We start from the raw sequence: 19321 nt of genomic DNA on the forward strand, positions 1-19321 counted from the left end.
GGGTCATTTTTACGTTGAAAAGCTTGTTTGTAAATCAAATAGTTTGTAAAGTGAGTGAGTCGAGAAGTAGGTAGTCCGGTCGAAATGTTGCGAGGTAGGCGGAGCAGGTGAAATCTATAGCTCATTTCTGCCCCTCACTGGCAACTGGTGGAACTGCAGGTACACGATTCAACGTAACAATACAATACAAGCTTTTATTTTTAGGCTTTCTCAGCCCAAAAAATCCATTAAGTAGAAGGGAGGGTGTCAAGCGAAGTGAAAACGAGACACACGGTGTGTCAACGGTGCTCCATGTTTTCAGCAATTAGATTGTGACGCCACATTCTGTTGATGTGTGGATTATTTGAATCCCAGTTGAGATGGGGCGCCTTCTCCGCTGTCACTTCCCTGTCTGGCGCGTCACCGAGATGAAAGATGAAGACTTTGGGGGTTCGTTACCCGCCTCGTTTCATTTGGACGCAACACCGCAAGGCTTTTAAATCATTTAAAGACGTCTCCACATTTGTGGCATGACTCACGAATGCAGCTTCATAAACGCACCACGCAATTGAGCTTTACTGTTCCAATCTCCACAATTGTAAACTTTAATTCAACTTTAACTCTGGAGATTAATTTTCAATGCAGTTAAATATTTTAACTCATTTTTATTGACTTTGAAATTAATTTGCATACATCGCAAAGCCCAATTTGAATACTTTACCATATTAGCTGTACATGGTTTTTTTTCCCTAAATAGTATTGAACTGTTTGGAATTTCCAAATTACATTTGTGTGACTCGCTCATCATCGGAAAAGGCAATGTTGGAGACGCCGTTCTCCAGCGGTTTTGGAAGCTGCGTCTCGACATCGCCGTCCTCGTCCTCGGTGGCGTCTTCCACGTTCTTTTTTCTGTGAGTCAAAATGGGTGAAATATTTGGAAAAAAAAATCAATATTTGATTCAGTTTAGTATATTTTAGATTTAGTGGCAAATTGTGTCGATTAGATTGAATTTTGCTTCTTGTGATGTCTTTTTTCTTCACGTCTCTAGTTTTTTTTCTTCTCCACCTTTTGTCGTCAGCCTTGTTCCTTGTGTCTACCAATCACCCCCTTCCAGCCATTTGTGTCATGTCCAGGTGTGCCTTGTTGTCTCACTCTATTGGTCGGTTCGTCCCGTTTCCTGTCTCATGACATGCTTCCTGTTGTGGTGAGTGAGTGTTTTGTTTCCTCCTTATTTTGAATTTTGGTACTCGGTGAATTGAGGTTTAGATTTTTCCATGAGGCTTTTTTGGCTTTTTTTGTGATTTTTTCTTTTTTTTTTAAATATTATAAAATGTACTACTTTCCAAAATTCGGCATGTATTCATATTACTGGAGATGGATATTGAAATGTTTGTATTGCTCTGTGCCGTTTCCTGTTCCTCGTGGTTTAGACCTGTAGCACCTGTGTAAAACAAAGCGTGCAGCGACCCACCGCCTCTTCTGTACTGCCGAGGAGATGACGAGGATGACGAATCCTGCCAAGACGGCGCCCATGACCACCCCGAAGGCGATGAGCCACGGTGGTGTGGCGGGCAGCTGAGGAGCCGCCAGCGTAGGCGCGATGCCCACAAACTCCAGAGTCCGGTCGGTCAGCAGGAAGGCGCTGTTGATGCGGTTCCGAGACTTCCTGACAGGTACAAATGCAACCAAAAAAATGAAAATAATTTACACAGCAATAACAAGCAGATTCTTGGGTTAGGTAACGTTCGAGTTCAACTAGATCTTGATTTTATTGGGTGGAATACATGTATATAACTAATAGAGGGCTTCTATTTTACAAACGAAAACTTTTTTTTAAATATTTGCTATGTTTCATATATTGTAGGACATATGAGTTCGTTAATCGAAAAGGATGGATGGATAACAATTTGTTATATATGTCAGGCCAAATCGGCGGGGTTTCACTTCACTCAAATGGCTCATAAAAAAAAAAAATATTAAAAATTCACTAAATATTTGTATCGTTTTTATCCAAACAATTAGATCATTGATGTCCTCCAACTCAGTAGAGTTGTTCTCGTTTTGATTCATGGTAAGAATGGTTGAAAAAGCACAGAAAATCTAAATGGGTCAGTTGCTCCCCCAAAAAAATACAATAAAAAAATCGGTCAGAATCCGACAAAATGGCCACAAAAAGGCATTGCGAGGACGTCACCTGACTGCCAACTCCACCTCGTCTCCATCCACCAAGCGGCTGGCATCGTTTGGCTGCGTGACCACGAACCAGAAGGACACTCGCGGCGTTTCGTCACAAACAACGATGTTGTCCACTCTGTGGAGATGTTCCGTAAACAAATAAAACACAACTCATTGGCTTTTATGGCGCAATAGTCCACATGCTCTTGTTTTTTTTTTAGCAGGAAGGCTACCATCCTGTTAAATGTGACTCATTCTGAAATTTGAGTGCAATAAAAGCCCTAAATGTTATTGTTTCACTGGAATTAAAACGCAGTAATGGTGGCAATCTTGAAACTGTTTAACTGCACACAAAAAAGTCATCTTTTAAAACATCTCGTTCCACTGAAATAAATGGAATTGCCCGTTTATTAATGACACTCTATAATATCATAAAAAATAATATTGCAGTTCATAAAACATTCTATAATATATCACTTTAATGATAATTAAATTAAATGTAGAGAAAGTGCTTTTTTTTTTCTGCTGCACAACAATGACGTGTAATTGCACCTCCACTCCACTAGTTGGCAGTAACGCTCTCCTTACCCATTGTGCACGGCGAGTATGAACTCAGCGGTGTCGGTTTGTTTAGCAGCGAAAATGCTATTATTTACAATTGCGGCGGAGATTGTTTTCTTCTTGCTAGGGGGGGGGGGCGTAACAGAAAATAATTGAGAAGCACTTTCCCTATTAAATCACACTTATATTAGCCTGAAATTGTTATTACACCGCCACATAGATATTCAATCGCTCCTTTAAGGCGTTTCCCATTTTGCGTTAGCATTAAGCTAACAGAGGATTTCATGAGCGTTCGCTTGACAGTAAATGTCAACTTTTTTCTTTTGAAGAATTCTTTATCTCTCAAACTGCTGTTCAGTGTGACTCACTTTGAGTTTAACTCACTGCCACATGACAGTGCAAGTCACTCATCAGTCTCTCAAGTTGTGTTAAAAAAAAAAACAACACTTACTGGAAGTTCTGGTTTTCAAAATGATTCCTCATGGCAAAAGCCAGCGTGGCTCGAAAGAGGAACAATTCGTTTTGGTTCCAGACGTACTGCAATAAACAACAACGACAAGAGCGCATCAAAGACTTTCAAGGGGTTGCCAGATGGGCCCGGTCGCCATGGCAACGAGGGCCGTTAGCTGTCATTAGCATGCTGAATGATGATGGAACCAGATCGTCGTCCTCACCGCTTTGTCTCCGAGAGCTGTTTGGATGCTCAGCCGAACTTTGTAGCCATCCGAAGCGCCTGTCACGATAAAAGAGGAAATTATTGTGGAAGTCGTTAGATGAGTTCATGAATAGCTTACAGCCGCGGGTTCGGTTTGGAAATCATTAGGGAAAGAGCGGTAGTTTAAATGCAGATATGTGTTAATATTTTGTTTCCTGATTGATTAAAAATCCATTCCACGTGAGCGCCACTTTTAATTCTTTCACTGCCATTGACGCCGAAAAACGCACATTCATTTTACCTGAGCTGACAGGGAATGAATTAATGACAATTAAAAAAAAGAAGACAACTAGGGTGTGCCATTGTTAAAAGAAACTGAGATAATCGCACACACATTTGAAATGAGAAAATATTTTGTCTTGTGATTGAGTTTCAATCCAAGTGCCAATTTCTTTTTCAGACCGAAGACGATGAGCCAATGCCATGACATCATCGTTGCGAAAAAAGTCCGATATTTCATAAGCGCTTCACGTTTAGGCCGTGATGAGAAGCAGCACACTCAACGTTTTGTGCTTTGATCGTTTCGGAATCTGTTAACTATTAGCATCGGTGTGAAGGATTTTTATTCTCTTATAACGGAAGACGACAAGGCAAAGCGTCATTGTTTTCAATTTTGTCTAGAAGTTGTGATAAATGTTCGGGTCAAGATAATTAATAGCACTCACATCATTCGTTCAGGTCAGAATCTGTTAAACCACTGGTGTCAAACTCAAGGCCCGGGGGCCAGACATGGCCCACCACATCATTCTATGTGGCCCGTGAAAGTAAATTATGTGCATTAACTTTGTTCCGTTTTTTAAAATGACCCAAATTGAAAATTGTCTTCACTTTTAAAAACATGAGCATTTTTGTTTGTTTCGAATCGTTCTTTTTAAATAAATGTAATAATAGTTGACCTCTGATGTCACAATAAATTATTCATCAATTTGTTTCTGTAAATTGAGGCAATCGTTCACCCAACAACAACAACAACGTTCCCCGCGACAAAACTGAGTTTCACACCGCCGTGTTAAACTTCTCCTCTTGTGCGCTAAAATCGAGTCGATAAGAATGCTTTTGTTTCCTACCTGGTGTGCAGAGGCTCTGAGCCGACGAAAGCGCCAGCGAAAGCAGAAAAATGACCTTTCCCGACATTTTCCCGAGTGAATGTGTGGTCACCCGCAGTGGAGTTTAATGGTTAAACCAGGACACACCTGAATTAACCTGCCCGGCCACGAGACTCGCTTTCCCGTCTGGGGAAAGCGTAAAAAAGTGTTTGTTCAGGCTTTCGTGTGGGAGAGGCGACCTCCTCGCCGGTGAAAAAACACCGACGTTTGAGTCTGTTTACTCAGCGCGGAACAATGTGCGAAGCACTCAGGACCAGCGGTGAACTAAATGTTCTGACCCGACGCGCGTAGTCGACGTAATAAGAATGTGCTTTGCGGTTGCGTGAGAGCCTATGCGCTGCTGTTACATCCTCGTAAACAATCCTTGAGCAAAGGTAAACGACTTTGGCGGAGAAATCGCCAAATGGGATGCACACTTTCAGTTAATCATCCATTCTGACGCCGGTTAATTGTTGAACGACCATCAAATAAAGAATGCCTGATTTTTATTTATTTTTTTAAAATCTGAACTGGCCACTAGTGCTGGCGGAGACTGTTGCAATCGTATTGGTCAGTTTTAAGCGGAATTTTGTTCAGGAAAATCGATCAATCAATTGTCAGCAAAAGCCCGATTATCGGATGACTGCAATGTGGTTAAATTCAATTCAATTAATTGAGGAGGTCATGGAATTTTTTTTAAGTTTAAAAATCTCTATATAAAAAAGCTTAACAATTACTTAAAAAGATTTTTGTGCACATCTCTTCTCATGGCCGCTTCAACCTCTTGAAAATATCTAAATAATAAAGGTATAACTAATATACCTCGTCTCAAAAATGTGATTTTATGGATGCTTCGATTGATCACAATTTTCACATAAACAACCAAAGTGCTTCCTCCTCGGTACGCGCTGGACTTTCTATTCCCTCATTACTTGTTTTTATATCAGTGCGGTTGAGCAAGCGGACAACAATAAAATCCTATTTACAAGTCAAGATGAAACCCAGTTAAACTTTGTGATCCCTCATGACCAGAAACAATAAACATAGAAGTGAATAGTGCTGGCCTGTGCTTTTCCATCCAATTTTACTGTACTAAGTGACGTCATGAGTGAATTATTGTTGAAAAATCTGTTTCGTGGTGAATTGCAGTTATTTTCTTAGACACAAGATGGCAGTGTGCCTCTAAAGTAGAATCAAGACAAACTTGTCAGCCTACATACACTTGACAGTAAACGTAACTTTTAATAAAACCAAATGTCAACCTTACAACCTTTTTATTCATTTTCAAACATATTGTTTTATTTGGAATTTCCTTAAGTTTTCAAGGGAATACTATGGACATTTTATTTTTAAATGTGTGTGCTGTAATCAAATAATGTGGTTCCTTGAAGCTTCAACAGTTCTAGATTCTTTCATTTGTAGGAGGGGAAATAAAGCACAACGTCTCATTTTAAGTCAATGAAGATGCAATTTTTATTGTGTCCAGTATATACATTGTTTTGTGGGATAATATAATGCAAATACAATGAATCCCCGTATATTCGCACTGTATGTGAGACTAACTAGTTATGAGCTATGACACATAAGGTTTAAAAGCGTTTGTTTTTTTTTTTTTAGGTGGACTGCTATTTATCCTGGAAATGGAATTGAAAACAGATTTTCTTTTGCATTGCTGAACTTGCTGCAGTTAGTAGAGTAAAACAAAACACAATAAAAGGAAATACAAATAAATCCATATCTGCAGAATGTGATGCCACGAACCAGATTCAAAAAAAGAGAAACATTTAAATACAATAAAATATAACTTTATGGAAAAAGAAGGGCTTTTTAACCGTTTTTGCATTATTGTCATTTGAAATCCTAATTTGTGGTATTTTGTAGTCTGTTTTCTTAACGACAACTTAAATTTACCAATGCACCTTGAATTTGAAATAGACAAACTTTAATTGAATAAGAACAAATGGGAATATAAGCCACACTTAAATTACTCTAGCGCCTCCATATGTCATTATCCATATGTAAGTTTGTTTTTTTTATGCCGTCAATGTTTTTAAATGCAGATGTTTAATTTCGTCGTCAGTCGCTTTAGCTAGTTACGTTAGCAGCTAGGCTAGCACCCTTGAGGATTAATGAAAAGGTATTTCAATGCTTTACTGCCCCCAGCAGCCGCGGCGTGGTACTGCAGCTTGGTGGAAACACGATGGCCAGCACAGCAGGGAGTCAATGATCCGCAGTTGAGGTGAGAACGGCAGTCGGGGTGTGTGCAGTTACTGCAGTATGATCTGTCGGTTGTAGCGCGGCGGCGGTGGTGGTGGTGGTGGCGGTCAGGAGCGAGCAAATGGAGCAGGAAGGCGGCGGTGGTGGTGGTGGCTCGGCGGCTGCGGCGGTGTGCGCCGGAGGGCTGATCCCGGTGCATGAGCACGAGCAGCGGTACTACTCAGCTCTGCACGGGCTGTGCCAAGCGGACTCCTCCGGGAAGCAGTTGTCGTCCTCCAAGGTGGCAGAGCTCTTCAAGGCGTCCCAGCTGCCTGCTGAAGTGCTGCACAAGGTGAGGGTGGAGGGGGGGGGGCGTTCTGGGGCACACCTTAACGCAGCGTTCCACAAACCGTTAGCTAAGACACACAAATTGGACATTGGAAAGAAATCACGGCACAACAGCAAACGAAAATGTCAACAACTCAAAGAAAGAACGAAAAACCTTTTATCCTGCGTAGTGGTTCTGAAAGTTTTTAAATCAAGTACTGTATCAACAGCAAAATAAATTCTGAGTGATTTTACTCTAAACCGCATTTTCTCCTGCATTAAAATACAGTAGTGGATTAAGCCAAAGTGTTCTTTCAAAACCAAGACAGACTGAAATCTAAAATAAAGTTGTGCCTAAATAAAATAAAACACAGATTAAGCACAAAAATACTATATTTTAAAAACATTAAATACAACCGAACTGCATTTAGGAAATTATGCTTTTGCATACCACTAGAGGGAGCCTGCGTACCATTTCTATTTCCACACTTCTGAATCACTGATGAAGCAGAAATGTGTTGAATTAATCTGTCTGTCACTTTACTGTCATTGACAGATGAATAAAGATTAGATTTTTTTTTGTAGTTGACTGAATAAATATTTTTTGGACAAGTTCTGTGGCACACCTGATGTTGTCTTCTGGCAGACGGCTGCCGTTCCAAGTAACATGGATGTGTGAAGTGTCATCCAACGCATGCTATGCTAGGTGAAGCTACTAGCGGCGGTTTTATGAGCTCGCTGCTGTGAATATTTTTGCTGAGCCAGCAGGAATATAAATAAGCTCGAACAGATTTGTGTATCCATGTCAGTGGAGGGGTATCCCCCCACACCCCCTCCCCCCCCCGGGGTAACCCCCATTGTGTCTCTTGGTGTGCTCCGGCAGGAAGTTTGGCACCGAGCTCGTGAAGCTTCCTTCCTGCCGGCTGCAGATCAAGGTTGATTGACAGCTGGCCCTTTGGACCTCGGGCAGGATGCGTGCTGGCTGACTCTTGTACCCCTGATGGTTGTTTTGGAAAGTCGGCTTTTCCGACACAAATTTTCCGTGACGCTGTCGTAGTGCGTGCGGGACCTTATGATGTTTTCAAGTCTCAAGTGGCTTCTTAATCCATTTCTTACTCATTCACTCCCATTGACGGATAAAGACGTCAAAACGTCAATTTATTTTACCTGGGCTGGTTTAATAAAAGTGATGAAATCCAATCTACTGTGTGCAGCCTGAAAGGCCGTAAAATGTCGCTGCAGCGTGTCCATCGATGAAATCGCTCATTGTGTTGTTGTAATTCAAACATTATTTTTCCATTCCACATATTCTGCCTAGCAACAAGCAGCCAGCAAACATTTCAAAGCATCAAAGCTTTTTTCTGCTAAGCTACATTCTTGCGCTTCACAACTTGATTTAAGGCATCAACTCGGATTTGGCCACTCTGACCTGTTGCGCAAATCCAGTTTTAGGGTCTTGAGCGACAAATCTCAGCTCCCGGATCACATTCCACTTGAGTGGATGAACTTTATTAACCTATCACGAGGGAGTATAATGAAGTTGTCGTTAGCGGCCGAGAAGAAGTCGTCTGCATGCCGATTACGTTCGTCCACTTTGTGAGGTTAGCGCTAGCTATGGCTAGCTAGTCAGCTATTTCGAAGCTTTCTTGTTTTACGTCAACATTCCTGACGTATTGCCAAATTTATTTATTTTTTCCTCGTCCTCTCCCCAGGTGACAGAAGTGTGCGGCGCAAAGAGCGCGGGTTACTTCGGCACGGCTCAGTTCTCCGTGGCCCTCAAGCTGCTGGCCGCCGCCCAGGCTGGTTTGCCTGTCCGCCTGCAGAGCACGTCGGCCAGTAAGTCTCCCGAGGAGATCAAGAGATTATTTCCAACCTGACGCGATTTGCGGTGTAATCCGGCGGCGAGGCGGGTCGGTCACGCGTGGGAAGAGCTCACCCTTTCGTGTTAATGGCTGTCAGCTATCGGTTTTGCTCACTGAACTGAGGTCACACTTGAATATTTGCAAGGTCATGTTTTACGGTGGTTAAAAAGCAATACGATACCGGATGTAAATGTTCGGCCGTGTTGCAACACTTTTTGTGTGACGGTGCTGTATGCTTTGGAAAGTACAAAGCATTGTGGGATGCGGCGGCCATTTTGTGTCGGCAGTTACCATGGTGAACGGACGTAAACAAGGATTTGCGATTGCACAGAGTGAATTATGTTAAAATGCAAATAAGCCTCGTGAACGTCATCAACGGCATCCACTGAGATCAAGTTTTTTTTTTGTTCACTTGTCTCTGAGTGCATCAACATTAGGTGTCAACATTTCTTTTTTTTATACACAAAAGTGGACTTGTGCGATCTCGCCAAACACCGACTTGAACGCGCCTCACGTGTAGCTCGAGCTTCCTTGTCTGTTTTTCTCCTGCAATATGTTGAGGCTTCTCAGAAACACTTTTCTATCGCAGATCTACCTCTGCCCCGATTTGTGGGCATCAAAACAGAACCAGAAATGAGATACGTTGCCAACATGCCCGGCGCCATCGAAACCCAGAGCGACCGGAGCCGATGTTTGGACTTTGGTGCGGAGACGAAGGTAATGCGGATTCCCGATGCTCGTCTTTATGCTCAATTCTGAATAAACTCATTCACCACCAGCCGAGTAAAAAAAAAAAAAAATAACTCATTCACTGCCATTGACGGGTGTAAACGTCAGAAAGTGAATTATTTTTCTCTGAGCTGGCCGTGAATGAGTTAAATTTCAAGTCCAAACACAACACGTTTTTATCAACAAAATGTCTAGAACGCTTTTTGTCTCCGTTCCAAAAAGGAGCCACCACCGCCGCTGCCAGGCAGTTCGCCGCCCTGCTCCCCGTCGGCATACCGCACCCACCAGTACGCCACGCCCAACGACAGACAGATGGCCGAATCACGCATGGGTACGCCGCAGTTTTCTTAAATAGCTCTCGCTTTTGTTTCCGCAATATTCCAGTGCTCCCGCTAAACATTGTTTTGATAATCGAATAATCTGTCGGTTATTTTTTTGATTATTTGATGAATTGGATTAAAAAAAACAAATTCTATCCCTTTATTCAAAATCAAGACATTTTCAAAATATGAGACATAAATGTGAGAATATTTACGGGTGAGAGACTGAAGTGATGATGATTTGGGCAATTAAAAAAAAACGATGACTCAATTTTAAAAATAATTGTCGAATAATTTGATAATGGCTTCATTGTTGATTACTCGACTAATCGTTGCACATCCGGACGCTGCACTTAATATTTCTCTGAAACTGTAGCGAGGGGAGACCAGCAGGAGTGTGACGATGACGATGACGACCCGTGGAAGATCACAGATGAACAACGACAATATTACACCAATCAGTTTAAAAGCCTGCAGCCCGACTTGGGGGCTCTAATTCTCGGTATAACGACCCCGCCTCCTTTCCAAATGTACTTTTCACATTTTAGACATACAATATTCATTTAAGTGTAAGTTTGATTTTTTTTTTCTCCCCCCCCCCAGGTGCTGTTGCGAAGAATTTCTTCACAAAGTCCAAACTTCCCATACCGGAACTATCGCACATTTGGCAAGTGATGATTTATTTAATTTAATGATCGACATTAATGTCTAATTAATCAAATTCAGTTCGAGCTAAGTTTTAAATTAAACCAAAATATGGTCAATTCTTTATGATTTGTGAACAAATCGGGAAGTTTTGGAGGGAAAGTATTGTGTGTTTGCTATGCTGCATGCTAACTTGCTAAAATCCATTTTGGTTGTGTTCCCTAAATCCTTTTATTGCAAGAAAGTGGACGAAAAAGAGATTAGGGACGTGACATCATCTCATTGTCACCACCTTGTTTTCCACAATTTGCTCCAACTCATGACAAAAAAGGTGACGTTGCCAGCCACCATGTTAGCTTAAATCGGCCGTTCTCAATTGTGTTTTGATTTCTTTTCTATTCACTCTTAGTGTATATGTTCATGACAGCGACTCTCCAACTTTTTTCTTCTGCAAAGTTGTTTGAAATTGACTTGTTAGGTGGTTTTATCTTAGTTTATTAGCTTGTTTTATCTAAAGCAGTGATTCTCATAGAGTGAGCTCCCTCTAGTGGTATGCTGAACAATCAGTGTTTTAAACTTTAACATTTATTTTTTTTTATTTTTTTTGAGGGGGTCTCCCAATGAAACGATTCTGTTACAGTTAAGCATTTTTATTTATTTATTGATACATTTTGTCAACCTCTTTTGAACTTTTGTCTCTATTAGGGAGCTGAGCGATGTGGACCGAGACGGCGCTTTGACCTTCCCGGAATTTTGCGCCGCCTTCCACTTGATTGTGGCCCGCAAGAACGGCTACCCTCTTCCTGAGAGCCTTCCCCCCGGCCTGCATCCCAAATTCGGAGCGCCAGATGAGGACGTCCCCCCTCAAGTACGTAAAGACAACATAACTTGTTGAAGGCTACGCCCAAGCTAGCTTTGCTTCAGACATGTCCGGTTAGTTTTATCCGAGCAACCAATGCAAAACGCTGTAGACAGGCTAGTGCTTAGCATTTGCGTCGTGGTGTTAACTCTTTCAGAAACGGATATTCGAACACGAATGAAGACAGATTATAAAAACTGTACTCACAGGCATATACGATAGAATTAATGATGTGATCGAGATGGATATGAGTTTGACTTTTCGAGAGCCACTGATGATTTGCTGACATCACATTTAATAATAGTTTAAAATTCAAAATGTTTTTGTTTTCTTTTTTTTCAGCATGCACAGCTTCTGATTGTCTTCGAGGATGGCGGAACAGGAGTCCGTCAGACGGTAAACCCAAATGCAGTGTCCGCTTGAATATGCAATGTGTCATTGAGGCCTGCAGGGGGTGCCATTTACCTTGATACAAACTAACTCCATTTGACCATTGCCTCTCTTTGTAGTAGGCGGGTGTGAAATTTGTTTTACCCTCCAAATTTCTAGCATGGATTGTTTTTCCTCTCATCAAATTTCAAACTTTTATGTATGTTTTTACGAGATGGTATGTGACCAGCACGGTTCAAGTGGCATTTTTAAAATGTAGTGCACTACTACAACCAATACAAAAACTATTAGAAACTAAACTACTAAAACTAAATCAAACAAGGCACCCCCCCCAAATTAAACTTATAAAACTTGCCTGCACTGAAAAGTAATTAAAAGCTACTGAATTGAAAATAAATAACATCAGTCAAAATGATAATTATCGCAACTCTGTCTTGGGTGTAGGATCAGAGCACGAAGCTTCCAACAAGTGTTGCCAAGACCAATCAAGATTCCAAAGAGGAAGCCTGTAAAAAACAAGGTATTGTGGGGGAGTGGGGGCTAAATCACTCACTCAGAGAGAAAAATTCCTGATCGCGTTTATTATATTCATGACTGATGACGATTTCACTGAAATATTTCAGAATGCGGTTTCCGGGGTGTGGAGACGTTAAAAGAAGGAGCCACTCTGCAATTGGCCAACTTTTCCCACCGGCCAGGTAATGCAAATTAACGATTCATACGTTATATACCGCGAATCCACAAAATGTGATCATTCGGATTTTTTTATTCTCTAAAAGCAAACGCGTTCCTCCCGACAGAGCCGACCTCTCACGACCTTGACCAGCACAGCAAGGCAAAAACTCGCCCAAGGTTTGGATGGCCGCGGAAATGTGTTGGGCTACTGCGAATGCTTGTCATGTGACCGCGGTGTCCCTTTCCAGGTCCTACTCCAGCACTTCCATCGACGACGCCATGAGGAAAGCAGAGGAGCCTCCCACGCCGCCGCCTCGACCCCAAAAGAAAAGCCACTCCAGAGCCTCCTCGCTGGACCTTAACAAGCTCTTCCAGCAGGGGGCGCCAGGTGACTTTCACTCACTGCGACAACTTAGCGATCACTCTTACTTCTCTTTATTGTGGAAACTACTGGTGGTGCTTAGCAAGATTCTTTTCTTGATTTTTGAAAGGGATGAAGTGTGGGTGGTTGCCCCCTCCTCCAGCGCTCCCTCCAAGACCGTCCGTCTCGCAGGTTTGAGTTGACTTTTTGGAATAATGGAAATCAATATGCAGTCGTGCTCGTAACTAAAAATCACATATTTATATAATATGAGAGAGTAAGTCAATGTCATCCGAGTCATATTTTCGCATTCATAATGATTATTGAAAACTAAAAACAAAAATTATAAATTCTACAAACTCAACAGTTTTTGGCTTTGTCACCGTGTGCGATATTTATTTATTTTTTTTAAAATTTATTTTATTTTGACGTTTTCAGTTTGCTGTTTGTGTTGTCGTCGAGCAACGTCTCGTCAGTTTGTCTCTCTGTCGTCTCAGCTTCTTCCGGCCAAAATACAACAGCCGAGCTTTGCAGACTTCAGTCGCTTCCGAAAAGAGGTGAGCAGTTATCGGCTCGCTCTTAAGAGTACCCATGCAAGCCATTTTGTTAACTCGTTCAGAATAATAATTCGCGATGGGCGATACCGCCTATCAAGCCGCGTTATTTAAGGCAAATTGACACATCTGCGAATAATCATCTGGTTTTTTTTGTTTGTTTTTTTGTTATTGTGTGTAATGAAATTTCATATATGAAAAGTGCATCGGTGAGTACCTTAAGAGTAACAAGTATCAGTTTGAAAAAAAAAAATGGCATCAAACATCCCTAATGATGAAGCAGACGTGGAGACTTTGACATCAAATACCTCAAGAAAATAATGTTACAACTTGTATTTCTTGCTAATACAAATCAGATCATTTTTGCTTATTTTGCTGTTAAAGGAAAAAGAAAAATAACAATAAAATATATTATTACATATATTTTTATTTTATTTTTGTGAAAGAAAAAAAAGAGCTTTTTTAAAATATGTACAATATTTTTCGATACTAAAAAAATACAATTCGGCTCAACACCTTTTTGCCCTCGATTGTATTTTTCCTTCCAACCGTTAAGAGGCTTCTTATTTTGTATAAGCCGTGATTTATTTGCCGTCTCAGCTTTGTCTCCATTTTGCTTTTTTGTGGAGCGACTGAGGCGGCGCTTTGCTGCTCGGCAGCGCGTGCCGGCAGGCCTACGCTCGCTCCTTTGGGACCGAATCTCTCCAAGTCATGTTTGACATCTCAGCGCTCTTGTTCAACCCGAGCTGACATCGCAGCCTATTTGTGCCGGGGGGGGGTGCTGCTTTGCGGCCCCTTTCTAATTCCCATTCCCGGCTGGAAAAGCCTGCGTGAAAGCCCAGCGGGCCGGACCGTCCCGAATGGGCTCACGTACGCGTGTGCGTGTGTATTTTAAAAATAAGATCAATAGAAATTGATATCGGCCCCTCAGAGAGTGGCACGGCCACGATTGGCTCCAAAATGTACAAAAGTCAAAAAGTCAATCCAACTACCGTGTTTTCCATAATATAAGACGCTAATTTTTTTCCTCAATTTTGAACCATGCGGCTAATTCAAAGGTGCGGATTTTCTGTGGATATATCTTTCACCACTAGGGGCGCTCTGTAGTTCAGAAAATGCGCTAAATCCATTTCCACGGTGTCCATCAGTGCAGCGAATGGCAGCTCTGTCCATTCTTCTTTTTGTTTTCTTCCTCTGGTACGGTCAACTGCAGCGTCACGAGCCTGTTGAAGGCATCAGCGTCAAGTGTGACGCCGCATTGAGGTCAGCTCCGACGCGAGCGTGTTCAATTCACCCAATCCTACCCGATGAGAAGGAAACGGAGCGGACCTTAATTCTCCAGAACTAATCTTGCAATCCATGATAAGAAAATTCACATGTTGGGCGTTCAAAAGCCTTTCGTGGGATCCAGCGTCAAGAATAAAGAGCTTAAAGGTGGTAATGACGACCTTTTTTCATCTCTTCCGGAATGACGGGAAGCTGTGAATCCGAAAGACCTTTCTTACATGTGCCGGCAGTTTTGAAGAAGCTTGAAAAAAAACTTTTTTTTCCAATATTGCTGCGAGCAAAAGCAGGACTGTAGTCGTCGAGTTCCGAGTTCGGACTCAACACGGGTTTTGTCTCTGACTCATCCATTAAACTTGCGGAATATTTCTCGACTCAACCGAGTCTAACGATATATTTATAAAATTCACTCATCCGCTGCCATTGACGGCTATAGACGTCAAAAAGTGCATTCATGTTACCTGGGCTGGCAGAGAACGAGTTGACATCCTCCTTCAGTAGACATGTGGAATAAAGTTTTTCAAATGATGGAAATGGCCATCTGATTGGTTAAGCGCCAAAGCACTCTTTTACTTGCGTTCATGTCTTCCAAAGAACAAACAGACATGAAGCACTCGGACCTCGTGGACTCAGACTCCACTTGGACTCAATAATGGTGGAGAGGCTCAATGTAGAACAATAATTTCCGTCATAAAAATGCTGAGATTGACTGAAAAAGTATTTTCTATTGAAACTACTTTGACAAAAAAAGTTACATGTTAAGTTTTGTGTTGCAGGAAGAGAGCCTGGTGAAACCCGACGAACCGTGCCTACGCTCCAGATATAATCAAAGTACTGAAGACTTGGCCAATGCTTCCCAAAAGGTTGAAAAATATTTAACAGATTTAAAAAAATGTTTTTTTTTTATTTATTTATTTTTTATTCTCGTCTTGACAAGTCTTGTATGCCTCTTGCAGGAGCTAAATCACAATCAAGCGCCGCAGAAGCCGCTTCGAAGGAAGTTTCGGGCAGACAGCCAGAATGTGGACTGCTTGGCGCCATCTACTGGTTCTTTTCTAAAGTCCACTCAAAAGTTAGTTCAATATTTGTCATATTCATGCGGCAATATCGATGACTTTACTACAGTTGTTAGTTTACCTTGATGATGGCCTACAGTAACTTCAAACGTAGATTAATTCATTACGGCCCGCCCACAAATATTTGGCAGAAAAACTAATTGGATCGGGGGTGAGCAAAAAAAAGAATTAGACCAGAACCAGTTAGAAAACTGACTAAAATACGACAAAACAAATTGAGTCCCCCAAATAATTAAAAAATTTTTTTTACAAATGTTGATCAAAATATTTACAGAAATATGACCCCATGCCCCCCAAAAAAATAGTGGACAAAAATGTGGGGAAAGAATTACCAAATTCTAGAAAAACTACCTAACGTCAAACCAAACTTTTTGTCCAAGTTTGAAATACAAAAACGGGGACAATGGCTTGGAAAAAAAATATTTTTTTAAAAATTAAAAGTGCAAATATGGCAAACAAAAACTAACAAAGCTCTCTAACATCTGCCCACCCCCCCAAAAAAATAGCCAAATTCACTTAAAAATGAACAAAAATCTGACGAAAATTAAAAACAAAAAAATTAAAAATAAAATGAAATATTCACGAACAAAAATTGCATGTTGAATTTATTCAATTTTATTTCAAGTGAGGGCACAAACTAAAATCATCTGGATCCAAATAAATTTTTTTAAGTAAACACAAAATTAAAATCAAATTGAATAAATTCACAAAAAGAGATAAAATGCCAAAAGGGTGGAAATAAAATTACAAAAATATGTCAACAAAGCAAACAAAAATCTATCCAAAAAAAAAGAATCATCATTCCCCCCCCCCCAAAAAAAAACATTTTTATAAGACAAACAAATATTATTTTGCCAATATTTTTGCGGATTCTTGAAGCAGTTTTTTGAGGCCTCACACCGATTTCGGTAACGTTTGTGTCTCCACATGCCTCATTGAGAATGCCACTTTTCTCAGTGTAAACACATCACTTTTATTTAATTTTTTTTATCTTAAGGCCTAATCCCTCCCGAAAACAGCCGCTCGAACCACGCGCAAACAAACACAGATTGCGGCGGGTTTATTTGCACATCTCGGTTGGTTGTTTGGACTGTCTGAAGTATCTTTGTCTGTCGCAGAATTCCGTCCAGACAGAAGAGGGACATCCAGATGGCAATCCGCAAAAACAAGGAAACCAACGCAGTCTTGACACGACTCAACAGCGAGCTCCAGCAGCAGCTCAAGGTAGGCTGAAATTCATCTTGAGATTTCTTTAAATCGATAAAAAAAACAACACTGGAATCGTCCGAGATTGATCATCATCGGAGAAGGAATAACGGGAATAACGGGAGTCCAAAAGTTGTTGACCTTTAGCCCAAATCTTTTTTTTCTCTTCCCAAGTGCGGCCGTGCGATTTTTCACATTTTAACGTTGTTCCAACACTTGTCAGCCAAATGCAAGAAAGTCGGCCCAACGCTTCGTCAAGTTGGTGCGACTCAAAAGGTGCCTGCCGTTGCCACGGCAACAGCCTGGAGTTGACTGAGGCTAAAAACAAAAATTTAGCAGTACCTGAAAGTTAGAATTGATTTTTGTTTTTTTTGGGTTTTTTTTCATTTAATTTGGTGATATTGTTAAATATTGGCTAAAGTTAGCTAGCGCACTTTAGCCAGGCCATCACCAACCCAACAAATTTTAAATTTGCATATTTTCTTTCTTGATGTTGTTTATCTAAATCTACAAAGTATTTATTGCATTCAAACAAATATGTTTAAAACATCTTCTCACCTTCGGAAATCGTCTTTTCATTTTCGTAATTTTATTTTGTCAAAACGATGGTGACCGAAATTCCATTTGGTAAAAGTGGAAGTTGTAGGAAATAAAATGATCAAGTCAAGTACAGATACTTAAAATTCTATCTAAGTATAGTTCCGAAGTATTAGCCTGCAGTTTAGTCGTTCCGTTAGCATCTGCGCTCGGCACACCTGTCGCGTGCCGGCCGTTCCTCTCGAAACCGATCCAGCGGCGGCGCTCGCGTGAAGCGCAATGGTAAGCGTTTGATAAGAACCCGACGCCGAATGGAATGACACACGCGAGGTCATGAGGTCATCTCTCCTCTGGGTCCGATTCTGCGGCGTTCCGCAAGGCTTGTTTGGAATTTGAGAGAATAGCAAGTGCGCGTCTTTATTTAGAGACGCCCGCTTGGTGGGAATGCCACGGCGGCCACTGGCATTCTCAACTGTCCACTTAAAATACGAGACAGCTCGTGTCCGAAATGCAACAAATAGCCGATTGGAAACAAGAGAGCGTCGGGTGGAGACTTGTGCCAGGGCTTTGTCACCTGTTCAAAGGGGGGGTGAGGACCGGTGGGGGGGGGGGGCGGGTCCAGTAAGGGCCAGGGGGCCGTTTGCGCAATTTATTTTTTTTGGTGCGTGTGCGTTTCTTGTTGCCAGTGCAGAGGTCATGTGATCTCTCCCTCCTTTTGGCTACAGGTGGTCCACCACCAGAGGGTCACCTTGGAGACCCAGCTGGACCTCCTGCGCCCCGTGGCCTCGACGTGACCCGGCGGCTAGTTGCAAAATCATGAAGAGTGACCTTGGGGAATCCAGGATGAATGTACGAGTGACTGCAATCAGTCAAAAAAAAAAAAAAAAAAGGTTTGGAAAAAGTAGTACACTTCGGTTTCAATCTTTAAATCTTGGTCAGACTTGCGCTAGTTTGTGACAAAATCATGTGTCCGAATACATATATCTGAAAAAGTGCAGCAAAGAGAAGCAAACGTGCTAACCACTAGAACTTTGTTATTGCCTAATGTCTTTAGTTCTTCAAGATGAGGCAATGGCCTGACTCCGAAAATTAGATTAGAAAAAATTTAAAATTAGAAATCCCTTTATTGTACGTTTCTCCAAATTTCCTCAGCAAAAAAAAAAAGCATAATTCATAGAAATAGCCAAAACCATTTTCAGTCAGCGTGCTAATATTTATCATCATGTATGATCAGAATATATGATCATTTAAACATCCTTTTGTTTTCATCGACTTGCATGTGGTTATTTCCTGTCCAGAAACGACACAAAATTTTTTTTTTTTAAATGAATTAGCGTGAATAAGCCAAAATATGGTCAATCAGCAAAGGACTCGACAAGAACGTGATGACAACAGATGAGCTATGCAAAGACCAGGTGCTGCTTTCGGTCACTTTTCTTACTTTGTCTTTTCCGCTGGTTGAGTGTGGAAACGATGGCACGTTTGCGACGCACGCGAATGACGTCTTGATAATGTCATTGTGCCGTAATTTGTAACAAACTGAAGGAATCAAACTGATAAATAAAGTTGCTTATTTTTCACACTTGTTGTGATGTTTTTGTTTTTCTTTCATCCAGGTGGAATATTAAATTATTCCAAAAATATGTCATATTTAAGTCATATTTTGGACATAGCTGCTTTTTGTTGGCCATCGAGGACAAATGGCAATATCCGAAATGTTCTAAATTTGGAAATGTATGCTCGCTTTTTGTCAGACAGTCACAATTTTCTTTTTAAATCTAAAA

The 19321-nt window shown here is 41.2% G+C and overlaps 2 protein-coding genes across 2 annotated transcripts; one reads left to right on the forward strand and one right to left on the reverse strand.

The window, feature by feature from the left end:
- Window positions 1-629: 629 nt before the first annotated feature.
- Window positions 630-4796, reverse strand: cltrn (collectrin, amino acid transport regulator). Its single transcript, XM_088313372.1, has 6 exons — window positions 4499-4796; window positions 3391-3449; window positions 3168-3253; window positions 2175-2291; window positions 1452-1646; window positions 630-888 (listed from the first exon to the last, which is right to left on the reverse strand). The coding sequence occupies exons 1-6, from the start codon at window positions 4563-4565 to the stop codon at window positions 762-764; spliced, it is 651 nt and encodes a 216-aa protein (XP_088169498.1). The 5' UTR covers window positions 4566-4796; the 3' UTR covers window positions 630-761.
- Window positions 4797-6613: 1817 nt separating this feature from the next.
- On the forward strand, window positions 6614-19119 carry reps2 (RALBP1 associated Eps domain containing 2). The gene is made up of 19 exons (XM_088312226.1): window positions 6614-6755; window positions 6812-7064; window positions 8752-8875; window positions 9491-9618; window positions 9853-9961; window positions 10327-10452; window positions 10554-10621; window positions 11305-11463; window positions 11797-11850; window positions 12289-12364; window positions 12468-12542; window positions 12645-12696; window positions 12768-12907; window positions 13011-13072; window positions 13378-13437; window positions 15495-15581; window positions 15675-15790; window positions 16913-17018; window positions 18263-19119. Exons 1-19 carry the CDS (start codon window positions 6646-6648, stop codon window positions 18329-18331), a joined length of 1974 nt encoding a protein of 657 aa, XP_088168352.1. The 5' UTR covers window positions 6614-6645; the 3' UTR covers window positions 18332-19119.
- Window positions 19120-19321: the final 202 nt, after the last annotated feature.

Source organism: Idiotropiscis lumnitzeri, chromosome 13 (genome assembly GCF_059441095.1).
Source record: "Idiotropiscis lumnitzeri isolate Australia: NSW breed Sydney's pygmy pipehorse chromosome 13, RoL_Ilum_1.0, whole genome shotgun sequence".
Taxonomy (NCBI): Eukaryota; Metazoa; Chordata; class Actinopteri; order Syngnathiformes; family Syngnathidae; genus Idiotropiscis; species Idiotropiscis lumnitzeri.